Source organism: Bombina bombina, chromosome 6 (genome assembly GCF_027579735.1).
Source record: "Bombina bombina isolate aBomBom1 chromosome 6, aBomBom1.pri, whole genome shotgun sequence".
Classification (NCBI taxonomy): Eukaryota; Metazoa; Chordata; class Amphibia; order Anura; family Bombinatoridae; genus Bombina; species Bombina bombina.
This window is the reverse complement of record NC_069504.1, coordinates 74,687,233-74,704,155: the sequence shown is the minus strand read 5'-3', so window position 1 is coordinate 74,704,155 and position 16,923 is coordinate 74,687,233. Positions and strand designations below refer to the sequence as shown.

Here is a 16,923-nt window from a genome sequence, read left to right as displayed (position 1 = left end):
AGAATTTAACCCCTTATTGACACCAATACACTGTATTGGCTTTACACTTTATTCACTCTTTACTTTAGTATATAAAATGTGTGTAACTAAAAATACCTGTTCATCCACACCATAAAAGCTGGAAAATAAATTCTCTCTAAATGTTTTAACCTGCTTCTAAGTTATAAAACAATATGTCAAGCCATAATGTGTATTAGTGCTGTAGGCTATTGCATGCTATTTTGTACTGAATAAGCGCTGTTTTGGGTTCCCTCCTCCAATTTTTAAAAAACTGGAACTTCCACTATGTGATTAAAGTGATTAGTATGCTTGATCACATGATTCATGTATGTGTGTATATGTATATGTGTGTATATATGTATGTATATATATATATATATATATATATATATATATATATATATATATATATATATATATATATATATATATATATATATATATATATATATATATATATATATATATTTATGGAATAGAACAAGTTCATGAAAATCATGAGCAGTAATCGTGATGCATCGCGGAATCAAATTGAATCGAAACGTTAACAGGATAATCGTAATCGAATCGTGAGACCTGTGAAGATGCACACCCCTACTATTTATTATTATTGTTTCAAAGCTCCAAAATATGCTGGGTCTTTCTGTGTTGTGTAATGGGGAAACAAATGCATCATATGATTAAGATCAAACATAAGGGGACATACTTCTAAAAATGAGTCTGTTCTGTTAGCACAGCAATGTACAATCTATTTGGTTAATAGGGTTTGGGAGGTAAGAAGTGGAGGTGACTATTAAAGCCCTGTGATACCCTTTCTTTTATTTTATAGGTACATTTAATCTGGGGAAGTTGAACAACCATTACTCTTTTCTTGCAGTTTTTTTTGTATCTGGCCCTTCATTTAAAAGCAGTCAGCAGGAAATTACAAGGATTTAAGCCTGTACCTGGCAGGAATAGGGGGAAGTATTTTGAAAAAATATTTTAGAGTAGCAGAACATTTTGTTAAAGTTTTAGTCTACTGACAGGCCAATTTAACTACTTTTTTCATGTCAGAAGTTAGAATGTAAGTATTGAGCATCAAGTCATACAAATTATCATATCTATTCAGTAAGTTTCATTTGTTGTGATAGATTACAAAAGCATGTTCCTGGCAGAAAACACAATGTGCCGATAAGGAATAAAACTGTTAGCTGTATAATTATGTATGTAATTATGGTAAAGTACATAACCAACCGCATATAGAACTTAAAAAGTGCATAAAGCTTACAACCAGAATTATTAATTATAAGGACAAGGCCATAATCGTTAAAAGAGCCACCAGTGAGCATATTACACACACTCAAATTAAGAAGCAGTCTTGGCAAAGGTCGCTGTGAGGACCGAAACGTTGACTGAACCTTTATTGATGAAATGCAAATAAAACTAATGTTTACTAAGTCCTGTGAGTGCCTCTTCTTTCCTTGAAGTCTCTCTCTCTTTCTCTCTCGTGTATATGTATTCTACCTAAATGTTCAAACTTTGAGGGCATTATTTGTTTTGTTTTTAGATCATGGGCCTGGCATTGATATCTTCACTCCTGGAAAACCTGGTGACTATGATTTGGAAGGAGGCATCTGGGAAGATGAAGACGCCCGCAATTTCTATGAGAACATGATAGATCTTAAAGCTTTTGTCCCTGCTATCTTGTTCAAAGACAACGAGAAAAGCTCTTTGGGCAAAGAACCTGGTAAAAATGATTTTAAAGGTATAATTGAATATGTTTAGCATGATAATCAGGAAGCCATGGTATTTTTTTCCATTCTTGTTACTAAAATAAACTACCTGTAACTAAATTTAACCAGTACTGCTTAATAGGCACCAATCAGTCTTGCATGCATAATGCTGATAAAAAGCTTCCTAGGACTAGCATTTATTTTTTTAGCTCAACTTGAGAGAGGGTGTAGTACATTAACATTGTACTCACTGAATCTATATGTTCCATTTTTATAGAGCTATGTAATGTGTTTTGTTCATTGACCACTTTATGCAATACTTTCAGATTCCAAAGATGTTAAAGAGAAGGATTTACCTACCACTGAAGAACTGGAGATGGAATTGGAAAATTTAGATATCAATGATGATGTCCTGGAGCTTGAGGGTGTGGATGAAGCAGAAGATCTCACAAAGAAACTTCTTGATGAGCAAGGTGATAATAATAATTAGTGAAATGGTTATATTCTTTGTCTACATATAAAATCTGCTTCTGTTTATTAATAAAGAGTGAGTCTAATGCAATAGTTACAAGCTCTGCTTTAAAACTTGTATCTTTAAACACACAGTGAGCTAGGTTCAGCAATGCTATGACAAATTAGAGCATGTGATTTCTGCCTTCTTGGTCACTTTTGCAGTGGAATTTGACACTCACCATTTCTTTCATGTGGCATGGAGATTCTACAACGTCATTCCAATTACTAGTGGGATATTCAACTCCTGGCCAGCAGGAGGAGGCAAAGAGCACCCCAGCAAACCTGTTAAGTGTAACTTCCCTTATCCATAATCCCCAGTCCTTCTCTTTGCCTTTGTCAATGGAGGATGTGCGAAGTCGGTGTCTGAAGAATTTAATCCTTTTAATGGGTACTTTTCCCTGCAAGCAAGGAATGTGGTCTAGCTGTGTCCACGTCAATCTCTTTAGTAAGAGTTGTGGTGGCTTTTAGCAGTTAGAAGGCGGCAAGGTAGTCTTTGCATTACTTCTAACATTATTGTTACCCCTGTTATAGAAAACCAGGGTTGGTTACTCTGTTTTTTCTTTTTTCTCCATGTCCCTGCCAGCGGTCAATTGAGGCTGACAGACTGGGAAGTTCTGTGTCTGCTCCACAGCAGAAGATCCAGGAGGGTAATTCTGTTTGTTTATATCCTTATTTAAACCCTTCCCTTGGCAGGTATAACTTTTACTTTCATCAGGGAAAGGGAGGACTTTTAAGGGTGACCAACTGGCACCTCCATTGCCCTCTTAGATGGGTCTGGAAACCTTAGTTATAGTCCAGGTTGGGGATATTGGTTATTTGAGCAGCTTGGATCTACCGCCATCTCCTTAAACAGGCTCCTGTTCACTCATTATTGGGTGTTTCCCTCTGACATAACTCAACAACCCTCATAGTTTTGTTTTCAGTTAAAAATGACATGGGTTTGAGGCTTTTATTTATTTGTGTGGACCCTTTTAATGGAGCATTTACACTCTAGCTCCTTTAGCTGGTATTTTCCTCATTTACAGCAGCGGCACCTCCGGCTTCAGTAGAGGAGGCTACCGCTGACTGTTATGCTTATATTAATATAACATCGATGTGCGTCATTATCTGATCTTGCGGTGGCTTCTCCAGCTAGTTGAGAGGAGACTAACGTTTTAGAAAATATTCTCTGGCAGTGCTATTTTAGGCAATCGCAATGAGCGCCAATACACTGACTGAAAGGTTTTCCCCATGAACCTGCAAGTCCCATGTTACGCTCCTGACGCAGCTCTCAGTTATGGCGCTTGCATAATACGGCGCTGGCTAATGCATGCTTCTTTATTAGTAAGATGCTAGATAGTGATGACAACATTTAAAGGGGTTTCTCTTGTTAAGTGTATCCAGTCCACGGATCATCCATTACTTATGGGATATTAACTCCTCCCCAACAGGAAGTGCAAGAGGATTCACCCAGCAGAGCTGCTATATAGCTCCTCCCCTAACTGCCATTACCAGTCATTCTCTTGCACCCAACGAATAGATAGGATGTGTGAGAGGACTGTGGTGATTTATACTTAGTTTCATACCTTCAATCAAAAGTTTGTTATTTTATAATAGCACCGGAGTGTGTTATTCCTTCTCTGATAGAATTTGAAGAAGAATCTACCTGAGTTTTTCTATGATTTTAGCCGGAGTAGTTAAGATCATATTGCTGTTTCTCGGCCATCTGAGGAGAGGTAAACTTCAGATCAGGGGACAGCGGGCAGATTAATCTGCAAAGAGGTATGTAGCAGCTTATTATTTTCTGACAATGGAATTGATGAGAAAATTCTGCCATACCGATATAATGTAAACTCAGCCTTAAATGCAGTAGCAGCAACTGGTATCAGGCTGTCATGTATGTATATTTTACACTTCAGTATTCTGGGGAATGGCACTTCACTGGAATTATACTGTATGCATAAAACTTTAGCCTAATTTGCAGGGACTAGCAACAGGCTTTTTAATAACACTCAATTTATTAATGTTAAACGTTTTTTGCTGGCATGTAAAATCGTTTAATTTTCTGAGGTACTGGGTGAAAAAATGTTTTTTCCACTTGGCAGTCGTTTTATTTAATTTATGACAGTTTACTGATCTCTCTCACTGTTATGTGTGAGGGGGAGGGGCCTTTTTTGGCGCTTTTGCTACGCATCAAAAAATTCAGTCAGAAGTTTATTGTCTTCCCTGCATGATCCGGTTCATCTCTACAGAACTCAGGGGTCTTCAAAACTTGTTTTGAGGGAGGTAATCACTCACAGCAGAGCTGTGAGATTGTAGTTGACTGTGATAAAAAAACGTTTATTTCTGTATTTTTTTTTTTTCTGCTATCAGGGTTAGTTATCCTTTGCTAATGGGAGCAATCCTTTGCTAAAATTGTGTTTTTTACAAAGATTTGATGCTATAACTTTTCAGTTTATTAATTTTCAACTGTCATAACTTTTTCTGTGCTTCTTATAGGCACAGTACGTTTTCATATTATAGTAAATTACTTGAAAAGTATTTCCAAGTTGCTAGTTTATTTGCTAGTGTGTTAAACATGTCTGATTCAGAGGAAGATATCTGTGCTATATGTGCTAAAGCCAAAGTGGAGCCCAATAGAAATTTATGTACTAACTGTATTGATGCTACTTTAAATAAAAGTCAATCTGTACAAATTGAACATATTTCACCAAACAACGAGGGGAGAGTTATGCCGACTAACTCGCCTCACGTGTCAGTACCTGCATCTCCCGCTCGGGAGGTGCGTGATATTGTAGCGCCGAGTACATCTGGGCGGCCATTACAAATCACATTACAGGATATGGCTACTGTTATGACTGAAGTTTTGGCTAAATTACCAGAACTAAGAGGTAAGCGTGATCACTCTGGGGTGAGAACAGAGTGCGCTGATAATATTAGGGCCATGTCAGACACTGCGTCACAATTTGCAGAACATGAGGACGGAGAGCTTCATTCTGCGGGTGACGGTTCTGATCCAAACAAACTGGATTCAGATATTTAAAATTTTAAATTTAAGCTGGAAAACCTCCGTGTATTACTAGGGGAGGTGTTAGCGGCTCTGAATGATTGTAACACAGTTGCAATACCAGAGAAAATGTGTAGGTTGGATAAATATTTTGCGGTACCGGCGAGTACTGACATTTTTCCTATACCTAAGAGACTTACTGAAATTGTTACTAAGGAGTGGGATAGACCCGGTGTGCCGTTCTCACCCCCTCCGATATTTAGAAAGATGTTTCCAATAGACGCCACCACACGGGACTTATGGCAAATGGTCCCTAAGGTGGAGGGAGCAGTTTCTACTTTAGCTAAGCGTACCACTATCCCGGTGGAGGATAGCTGTGCCTTTTCAGATCCAATGGATAAAAAGTTAGAGGGTTACCTTAAGAAAATGTTTGTTCAACAAGGTTTTATATTGCAACCTCTTGCATGCATTGCGCCTGTCACGGCTGCAGCAGCATTTTGGTTTGAGTCTCTGGAAGAGACACTTGAATCAGCTCCATTAGATGAGATTACACACAAGCTTAAAGCCCTTAAGTTAGCTAACTCATTTATTTCAGATGCCGTAGTACATTTAACTAAACTTACGGCTAAGAATTCCGGATTCGCCATTCAGGCACGCAGAGCACTGTGGCTAAAATCCTGGTCAGCTGACGTTACTTCTAAATCTAAATTGCTTAATATACCTTTCAAAGGGCAGACCTTATTCGGGCCCGGGTTGAAAGAAATTATCGCTGACATTACAGGAGGTAAAGGCCATGCCCTGCCTCAAGACAGAGCCAAACCTAAGGCTAGACAGTCTAATTTTCGTTCCTTTCGTAATTTCAAAGCTGGAGCAGCATCAACTTCCTCTGCACCAAAACAGGAAGGAGCTGTTGCTCGCTACAGACAAGGCTGGAGACCTAACCAGTCCTGGAACAAGGGCAAGCAGGCCAGGAAACCTGCTGCTGCCCCTAAGACAGCATGAATCGAGGGCCCCCGATCCGGGAACGGATCTAGTGGGGGGCAGACTTTCTCTCTTCGCCCAGGCTTGGGCAAGAGATGTCCAGGATCCCTGGGCGTTAGAGATCATATCTCAGGGATACCTTCTAGACTTCAAATTCTCTCCCCCAAGAGGGAGATTTCATCTGTCAAGGTTGTCAACAAACCAAATAAAGAAAGAGGCGTTTCTACGCTGCGTACAAGATCTTTTATTAATGGGAGTGATCCATCCGGTTCCGCGGTCGGAACAAGGACAAGGGTTTTACTCAAATCTGTTTGTGGTTCCCAAAAAAGAGGGAACTTTCAGGCCAATCTTGGATTTAAAGATCCTAAACAAATTCCTAAGAGTTCCATCGTTCAAAATGGAAACTATTCGGACAATTTTACCCATGATCCAAAAGGGTCAGTACATGACCACAGTGGATTTAAAGGATGCTTACCTTCACATACCGATTCACAAAGATCATTACCGGTATCTAAGGTTTGCCTTTCTAGACAGGCATTACCAGTTTGTAGCTCTTCCATTCGGATTGGCTACGGCTCCGAGAATCTTCACAAAGGTTCTGGGTGCTCTTCTGGCGGTACTAAGACCGCGAGGAATTTCGGTAGCTCCGTACCTAGACGACATTCTGATACAATCTTCAAGCTTTCAAACTGCCAAGTCTCATACAGAGTTAGTACTGGCATTTCTAAGGTCGCATGGATGGAAGGTGAACGAAAAGAAGAGTTCTCTCTTTCCACTCACAAGAGTTCCCTTCTTGGGGACTCTTATAGATTCTGTAGAAATGAAGATTTACCTGACAGAAGACAGGTTAACAAAGCTTCAAAATGCATGCCGTGTCCTTCATTCCATTCAACACCCGTCAGTAGCTCAATGCATGGAGGTGATCGGCTTAATGGTAGCAGCAATGGACATAGTACCCTTTGCACGCCTACATCTCAGACCGCTGCAATTGTGCATGCTAAGTCAGTGGAATGGGGATTACTCAGACTTGTCCCCTACTCTGAATCTGGATCAAGAGACCAGAAATTCTCTTCTATGGTGGCTTTCTCGGCCACATCTGTCCAGGGGGATGCCATTCAGCAGGCCGGACTGGACAATTGTAACAACAGACGCCAGCCTACTAGGTTGGGGCGCTGTCTGGAATTCTCTGAAGGCTCAGGGACAATGGAATCAGGAGGAGAGTCTCCTACCAATAAACATTCTGGAATTGAGAGCAGTTCTCAATGCCCTTCTGGCTTGGCCCCAGTTAACAACTCGGGGGTTCATCAGGTTTCAGTCGGACAACATCACGACTGTAGCTTACATCAACCATCAGGGAGGGACAAGAAGCTCCCTAGCAATGATGGAAGTATCAAAGATAATTCGCTGGGCAGAGTCTCACTCTTGCCACCTGTCAGCAATCCACATCCCGGGAGTGGAGAACTGGGAGGCGGATTTCTTAAGTCGTCAGACTTTTCATCCGGGGGAGTGGGAACTTCATCCGGAGGTCTTTGCCCAAATACTTCGACGTTGGGGCAAACCAGAGATAGATCTCATGGCGTCTCGACAGAACGCCAAGCTTCCTCGTTACGGGTCCAGATCCAGGGATCTGGGAGCGGTTCTGATAGATGCTTTGACAGCACCTTGGACCTTCGGGATGGCTTATGTGTTTCCACCCTTCCCGATGCTTCCTCGATTGATTGCCAGAATCAAACAGGAGAGAGCATCAGTGATTCTAATAGCGCCTGCATGGCCACGCAGGACTTGGTATGCAGATCTAGTGGACATGTCATCCTGTCCACCTTGGTCGCTACCTCTGAAACAGGACCTTCTGATCCAGGGTCCCTTCAAACATCAAAATCTAATTTCTCTGAAGCTGACTGCTTGGAAATTGAATGCTTGATTTTATCAAAACGTGGTTTTTCTGAGTCAGTTATTGATACCTTAATACAGGCTAGGAAGCCTGTTACCAGAAAGATTTACCATAAGATATGGCGCAAATACTTATATTGTTGCGAATCCAAGAGTTACTCATGGAGTAAGGTTAGGATTCCGAGGATATTGTCTTTTCTACAAGAAGGTTTAGAAAAGGGTTTATCCGCTAGTTCCTTAAATGGACAGATTTCAGCTCTGTCCATTCTTTTACACAAACGTCTGTCAGAAGTTCCGGACGTTCAAGCTTTTTGTCAGGCTTTAGCTAGGATCAAGCCTGTGTTTAAAACTGTTGCTCCACCATGGAGTTTGAACTTAGTTCTTAATGTTTTACAGGGGGTTCCGTTTGAACCCCTTCATTCCATTGATATCAAGTTGTTATCTTGGAAAGTTCTGTTTTTAATGGCGATTTCCTCGGCTCGAAGAGTCTCTGAGTTATCTGCCTTACATTGTGATTCTCCTTATCTGATTTTTCATTCAGACAAGGTAGTTCTGCGTACTAAACCTGGGTTCCTACCTAAGGTGGTCACTAACAGGAATATCAATCAAGAGATTGTGGTTCCATCTTTGTGTCCTAATCCTTCTTCGAAAAAGGAACATCTGCTACACAATCTAGATGTAGTCCGTGCCCTGAAATTTTATCTACAGGCAACTAAGGATTTTCGACAAACGTCTTCCCTGTTTGTCGTTTATTCTGGTCAGAGGAGAGGTCAAAAAGCTTCGGCTACCTCTCTCTCCTTTTGGCTTCGTAGCATAATACGGTTAGCCTATGAGACTGCTGGACAGCAGCCTCCTGAAAGAATTACAGCACATTCTACTAGAGCTGTGGCTTCCACTTGGGCCTTTAAGAATGAGGCTTCTGTTGAACAGATTTGCAAGGCTGCAACTTGGTCTTCTCTTCATACTTTTTCCAAATTTTACAAATTTGACACTTTTGCTTCTTCGGAGGCTGTTTTTGGGAGAAAGGTTCTTCAGGCAGTGGTTCCTTCCGTATAAAGAGCCTGCCTGTCCCTCCCGTCATCCGTGTACTTTAGCTTTGGTATTGGTATCCCATAAGTAATGGATGATCCGTGGACTGGATACACTTAACAAGAGAAAACATAATTTATGCTTACCTGATAAATTTATTTCTCTTGTAGTGTATCCAGTCCACGGCCCTCCCTGTCACTTTAAGGCAGGTAATTTTTCCATTAAACTACAGTCACCACTGCACCCTATGGTTTTCCTTTCTCTGCATGTTTTCGGTCGAATGACTGGTAATGGCAGTTAGGGGAGGAGCTATATAGCAGCTCTGCTGGGTGAATCCTCTTGCACTTCCTGTTGGGGAGGAGTTAATATCCCATAAGTAATGGATGATCCGTGGACTGGATACACTACAAGAGAAATAAATTTATCAGGTAAGCATAAATTATGTTTTTTCCCTCATCTGTTATCGAGTTAATAATTTACAGGGGTCTCGCTGGTGCACTAAGCTTCATTTGTTTTAGCTTTTGTGTCAGCTCAATTTTATTATATGCGGCTATGTACCTTTATCCTCATAATAAAAGATCGCCATTGTCGGCGGATAATATGGCGCAGCTAGTCAGCTATGCAGTGGAGGAGCCGTGAGCATTTGCTCTGCTGTATAGGAGGCGTATGGTCTGTTTTTTCAGAGTTGTGAGCGTTGGGCTTTATACAGAATAATTGTGTTTCTTTTGTTCCAACCTCGTCTACATAGTAAGTGAGATCCGCTTCGGCGGACATACATTTCTGTTGGCACCATTTTGGAAATAGCTTTTCTATTTCCCACTATGGGCAGGGAGGTTTGCGGTTTGACCGCATTTTAGATGTCTTCATCATGTAATGTGAAGTACGATCTCTATGTGAGCCTCATTTAAACCTATTCAGCCTAGACCTTCATAGAGGTTTATTCCCCTCCTAAGGTGTTTTATATCAGTTTTTTATGTGTACTGATAATACTGCCTCTAGGATATGAGGGATGAGGTTTTTTTTTTTATTATGGGAGTGTTTATTATAATAAATCGTATATCCTACAATTTTTTTTTTCATGATTTATTTTCTCATATTAAATACTGTGTTTTTACTAGTATTTGTCGCCATCTGGTGGCAATTTATTGCTAATGCATGCTCCTTTATTATATTGTCATGTATTAAGGTGCATTACATTTCCTTCTCATTCTGTGGATAAATCTTGAGGGTCTCTCATGATTAATCTCTTTATCTGTTCTATTTAGCAGGGATTTATATATTATTTCTCCAACATTGGTGTGTCCGGTCCACGGTGTCATCCATTACTTGTGGGATATTCTCCTCCCCCACAGGGAAAGGCAAGGAGAGCACACAGCAATAGCTGTCCATATAGTCCCTCCCAGGCTCCGCCCCCCCAGTCATTCTCCTTGCCGCTCTGAACAAGTAGCATCTCCTCTGGGATGGTGAGGAGTTTGTGGTGTTTAGTTGTAGTTTTTTTATTCTTCTATCAAGAGTTTGTTATTTTAAAATAGTGCTGGTATGTACTATTTACTCTGAAACAGAAAAGGATGAAGATTTCTGTTTGTGAGAGGATTATGATTTTAGCAGCAGTTACTAAAATCGTTTGCTGTTTCCACACAGGACTGTTGAGATGAGATAACTTCAGTTGGGGGAAACAGTTAGCAGACTTTTCTGCTCAAGGTATGTCTAGCCATATTTCTAACAAGACTGTGTAATGCTGGAAGGCTGTCATTTCCCCTCATGGGGACCGGTAAGCCATTTTCTTAGTCTCAAACAGAATAAAGGGCTTAATATGGGCTATAAAACTGGTAGACACTTTTAGGGGCTAAATCGATTGCTTTATTTAAGTATTATATGCAGTTTGAAGTTGTATTTCACACTTTTATAACATTGGGGAACGTTTTTAGCACCAGGCACTTGTTAAGACACCTTCCCAGTCAGGAAGGGCCTTTCTCTGTAGTAGGCAGAGCCTCATTTTCGCGCCATTACTGTGCAGTTAATTTTGAGTTCAGTACATGCAGCTGCATGTGTGAGGGTCTGGAATCCACTAAAAACGTTCCTAGAAGGCTTCATTTTGTATTATATACCCCCTGGGATTGGTGAAGTTGCAGCAAAGGCTGTGGCTGGGACTGTAAGGGGGTTAAAATTAAAAACGGCTCCGGTTTGCACATTTTAAGGGTTAACAGCTTGAAAATTGGGGTGCAATACTTTGAATGTATTAAGACACTGTGGTGAAAATTTGGTAAAGATTGGATAATTCCTTCATAGTTTTTCACATATTCAGTAATAAAGTGTGCCCTGTTTAACATTTAAGGAGACAGTAACGGTTTTGTTTTAAAACGGTTTTTGTGCTTTATTAACCAGTTTAAGCCTGTTTAACATGTCTGTACCTTCATGTTCTGTATGTATGGTAGCCAATGTGGTTCCCCCTTCAAATATAGTGTGATAATTGTGCCATTGCGTCCAAACAAAGTAAGGACAGAACTGTCACAAAAGTTGTAAAGTTGCCCAGGATGATTCCTCAGATGAAGGAAGTAGACATAGTTCTACATCATCTTCTTCTGTGTCTATACCAGTTATGCCCGCGCAGGCGACCCCTAGTACTTCTAGCGCGCCAATGCTTGTTACTATGCAGCAATTGACGGCAGTAATGGATAACTCCATAGCTAATATTTTATCCAAAATGCCAGCATTTCAGAGAAAGCGCGATTGCTCTGTTTTAAACACTGTAGAGCAGGAGGGCGCTGATGATAATTTTTCTGTCATACCCTCACACCAATCTGAAGTGGCAGTGAGGGAGGGTTTGTCAGATGGGGAAATTTCTGATACAGGAAGAATTTCTCAGCAGGCAGAACCTGATGTTGTGACATTTAAATTTAAATTAGAGCATCTCCGCGCATTACTTAAGGAGGTGCTATCTACTCTGGATGATTGTGACAATCTGGTCAACCCAGAAAAATTGTGCAAGATGGACAGTTCCTTGAGGTCCCGGTGCACCCTGATGCTTTTCCGATACCTAAACGGGTGGCGGACATAGTGAATAAGGAGTGGGAGAAGCCAGGCATACCGTTTGTCCCTCCTCCTATATTTAAGAAATTGTTCCCTATGGTCGACCCCAGGAAGGACACATGGCAAACAGTCCCTAAGGTCGAGGGGGAGTTTTCTACTCTAGCCAAGCGCACAACCATTCCTATTGAGGACAATTGTGCTTTCAAAGATCCTATGGATAAAAAATTGGAGGGTTTGCTTAAAAAGATTTTTGTACAGCAAGGTTACCTCCTTCAACCTATTTCGTGCATTATTCCTGTCACTACAGAGGCGTGGTTCTGGTTCGAGGAACTGGAAAAGTCGCTCAGTAGGGAGACTCCGTATGAGGAAGTCATGGACAGAATTTACGCACTTAAGTTAGCTAATTCCTTTATTTTAGACGCCGCTTTGCAGTTAGCGAGGTTAGCGGCAAAAAAATTCAGGGTTTACAATTGTGGCGCGCAGAGCGCTCTGGCTAAAGTCTTGGTCGGCGGATGTATCTTCCAAGACAAAATTGCTTAATACCCCTTTCAAAGGTAAGACCCCTTTTGGGCCAGAATTGAAAGAGATTATTTCAGTCATCACTGGGGGAAAGGGCCATGCCCTCCCACAAGATAAACCTTTCAAGGCTAAGAATAAGTCCAATTTTCGTTCCTTTCGTAATTTCAGGAACGGACCGGCTTCCAACTCGGCAGCCTCTAGACAAGAGGGTAACGCTTCCCAGACTAAACCAGCTTGGAAATCAATGCAAGGCTGGAACAAGGGTAAACAGGCCAAGAAACCTGCTGCTGCTACCAAGACAGCATGAAGAGGTAGCCCCCGATCCAGAACCGGATCTAGTAGGGGGCAGACTCTCTCTCTTTGCTCAGGCTTGGGCAAGAGATGTTCAGGATCCCTGGGCACTAGAAATAGTCTCTCAGGGTTATCTTCTAGAATTCAAGGAACTACCCCCAAGGGGAAGGTTCCACATGTCTCACTTATCTTCAAACCAAGTAAAGAGACAGGCATTCTTACATTGTGTAGAAGACCTGTTAAAGATGGGAGTGATACTCCCAGTTCCAACTGTGGAACAAGGTCAGGGGTTTTACTCAAATCTGTTTGTAGTTCCCAAAAAAAGAGGGAACTTTCAGACCAATTCTGGATTTAAAAATTCTAAACAAATTTCTCAGAGTGCCATCATTCAAAATGGAAACTATTCGAACGATTTTACCTACAATCCAGGAGGGTCAATTTATGACTACCGTGGATCTAAAGGATGCGTATCTGCATATTCCTATCCACAAAGATCATCATCAGTTCCTAAGGTTCGCCTTTCTGGACAAACATTACCTATTGTGGCTCTCCCATTCGGACTAGCCACTGCTCCAAGGATTTTCACAAAGGTGCTCGGGTCCCTTCTAGCGGTTCTAAGACCCAGGGGCATTGCAGTGGCACATTACTTGGACGACATCCTAATTCAAGCGTCGTCTCTTTCAAAGACAAAGGCTCACACAGACATTGTTCTAGCCTTTCTCAGATCTCACGGGTGGTAGGTGAACATAGAAAAAAGTTCCCCGTCTCCGTCAACAAGAGTCCCTTTCTTGGGAACAATAATAGATTCTTTAGAAATGAAGATTTTCCTGACAGATGTCAGAGAGTCAAAGCTTCTAAACGCTTGTCAAGTTCTTCACTCTGGAGTTATAAAAAGTAGTTGAGAGGAGCGCTAGACTCAGCCCACTTAGCCAACCTCTGGTACTGCCTCCTTCCTAGGTAGTTAAAAAAATAAAAGATTCTAAATGTGTGTAGTGTAGGTGTTTGCTGAAACATTGTATCGTTGGTTTATCAACCCACTGCTAGGTATTTTGCTGAAACATTGTATCGTTGGTTTATCAACCCACTGCTAGGTATACTTAGTGAGTTCTTCACTCTGTTCTACGGCCTTCCATAGCTCAGTGCATGGAAGTAGTAGGGTTGATGGTTGCAGCAATGGACATAGTTCCTTTTGCGCGAATTCATCTAAGACCATTACAACTGTGCATGCTCAAACAGTGGAATGGGGACTATACAGACTTGTCTCCAGTGATTCAAGTAGATCAGAAGACCAGAGACTCACTCCGTTGGTGGCTGACTCAGGATCACCTGTCCCAGGGAATGAGCTTACGCAGACCAGAGTGGGTCATTGTCACGACCGACGCCAGTCTATTAGGCTGGGGCGCGGTCTGGGATTCCCTGAAAGCTCAGGGTCTATGGTCTCGGGAAGAGTCTCTTCTCCCGATAAACATCCTGGAACTGAGAGCGATATTCAATGCTCTCCGGTCTTGGCCTCAACTAGCAAAGGCCAGATTCATAAGATTCCAATCAGACAACATGACGACTGTTGCTTACTTCAACCATCAGGGGGGAACAAGGAGTTCCCTGGCGATGAGAGAGGTGACCAAGATCATCAAATGGGCGGAGGATCACTCCTACCACCTGTCTGCGATCCACATCCCAGGAGTGGAAAACTGGGAGGCGGATTATCTGAGTCGTCAGACCTTTCATCCGGGGGAGTGGGAACTCCACCCGGAGGTGTTTGCCCAGTTGACCCAATTATGGGGCATTCCAGACATGGATCTGATGGCGTCTCATCAGAACTTCAAGGTTCCTTGCTACGGGTCCAGATCCAGGGATCCCAAGGCGACTCTAGTGGATGCATTAGTGGCGCCTTGGACTTTCAACCTAGCTTATGCGTTTCCACCGTTCCTTCTCATTCCCAGGCTGGTAGCCACGATCAAACAGGAGAAGGCCTCGGTGATTTTGATAGCTCCTGCGTGGCCACGCAGGACTTGGTATGCAGACCTGGTGAATATGTCATCGGCTCCACCATGGAAGCTACCTTTGAGACAGGATCTTCTAGTACAAGGTCCATTCGAACATCCAAATCTAGTTTCTCTCCAGCTGACTGCTTGGAAATTGAACGCTTGATTTTGTCTAAGCGTGGGTTTTTGGATTCTGTGATAGATACTCTGGTACAAGCCAGAAAACCTGTGACTAGAAAGATTACCATAAAATATGGAAAAGATATATCTGTTGGTGTGAATCCAAGGGATTCTCATGGAGTAAGATTAAAATTCCTAGGATCCTTTCCTTTCTCCAAGAAGGTTTGGATAAGGGATTATCAGCGAGTTCTCTAAAAGGACAGATTTCTGCTTTATCTGTCTTGTTACACAAACGACTGGCAGCTGTGCCAGATGTTCAAGCTTTTGTTCAGGCTTTGGTCAGGATCAAGCCTGTTTACAGACCCTTGACTCCTCCCTGGAGTCTAAATTTGGTTCTTTCAGTTCTTCAAGGGGTTCCGTTTGAACCCTTACATTCCATAGATATCAAGTTGTTATCTTGGAAAGTTCTGTTTTTGGTTGCTATTCTTCTGCTAGAAGAGTTTCTGAATTATCTGCTCTGCAGTGTAATCCGCCCTATCTGGTGTTCCATTCAGATAAGGTTGTTTTGCGTACTAAACCTGGTTTCCTTCCAAAGGTTGTTTCCAACAAGAATATTAACCAGGAAATAGTTGTGCCTTCTTTGTGTCCGAATCCAGTTTCAAAGAAGGAACGCTTGTTACACAATTTAGATGTAGTCCGTGCTTTAAAGTTCTATTTAGAAGCAACAAAGGATTTCAGACAAACGTCTTCTCTGTTTGTAGTTTATTCTGGCAAGAGGAGAGGTCAAAAAAGCTACTGCTACCTCTCTTTCCTTTTGGCTGAAAAGCATCATACGATTGGCTTACGAGACTGCCGGACGGCAGCCTCCTGAACGAATCACAGCTCACTCTACTAGGGCTGTGGCTTCCACATGGGCCTTCAAGAACGAGGCTTCTGTTGATCAGATATGTAAGGCAGCGACCTGGTCTTCTCTGCACACTTTGTCCAAATTCTACAAATTTGATACTTTTGCTTCTTCGGAGGCTATTTTTGGGAGAAAGGTTTTGCAAGCCGTGGTGCCTTCTGTTTAGGTAACCTGATTTGCTCCCTCCCTTCATCCGTGTCCTAAAGCTTTGGTATTGGTTCCCACAAGTAATGGATGACACCGTGGACCGGACACACCAATGTTGGAGAAAACAGAATTTATGCTTACCTGATAAATTACTTTCTCCAACGGTGTGTCCGGTCCACGGCCCGCCCTGGTTTTTTAATCAGGTTTGAAGAATTTCTTTCTCTATACACTACAGTCACCACGGCACACAATAGTTTCTCCTTTTTTTCTCCTAGCCGTCGGTCGAATGACTGGGGGGGCGGAGCCTGGGAGGGACTATATGGACAGCTCTTGCTGTGTGCTCGCCTTGCCTTTCCCTGTGGGGGAGGAGAATATCCCACAAGTAATGGATGACACCGTGGACCGGACACACCGTTGGAGAAAGTAATTTATCAGGTAAGCATAAATTCTGTTTTATACCCACCTACTGGTGATTACAAATTTCTATTACAGTTTGTGCATTGTAACTGTTTGCTTTAAGATTGTCACCATGTTCATGTTTTATCCCTTTCCTTTTTAAGTATAGGTATATACTGGGCATTGTTATCAATGTGATGCCCAATTATCCTGTCTCACATTCCTGTATATTTTAGGGATTATTTCCATCCTCATGGTTTATCCCTATCTTTCTACAGTACAGTTTAATCAGACTATGTTTTAAAAATTAGGTTTACTTATATTATCCTTCTTTTCTACAGTAGAATATATAATTACTATGTTATAAGCACTAGAAATGCTTATTTTACCTTGTTTCTGTTGTGCATATTTAAGACATAA

At 41.8% G+C, this 16,923-nt stretch overlaps 1 protein-coding gene across 5 annotated transcripts in view; it reads left to right on the top strand.

The window, feature by feature from the left end:
• Positions 1-16,923, top strand: part of UPF2 (UPF2 regulator of nonsense mediated mRNA decay) — a 654,310-nt gene that overhangs the window by 71,974 nt on the left and 565,413 nt on the right. For all 5 annotated transcript variants that reach the window (XM_053716468.1, XM_053716466.1, XM_053716467.1 and 2 more), the window contains 2 exons: positions 1,547-1,726; positions 2,039-2,185. In XM_053716468.1, coding sequence (XP_053572443.1) covers positions 1,547-1,726; positions 2,039-2,185 — 327 coding nt within the window. The remainder of the gene's footprint in view (positions 1-1,546; positions 1,727-2,038; positions 2,186-16,923) is intronic.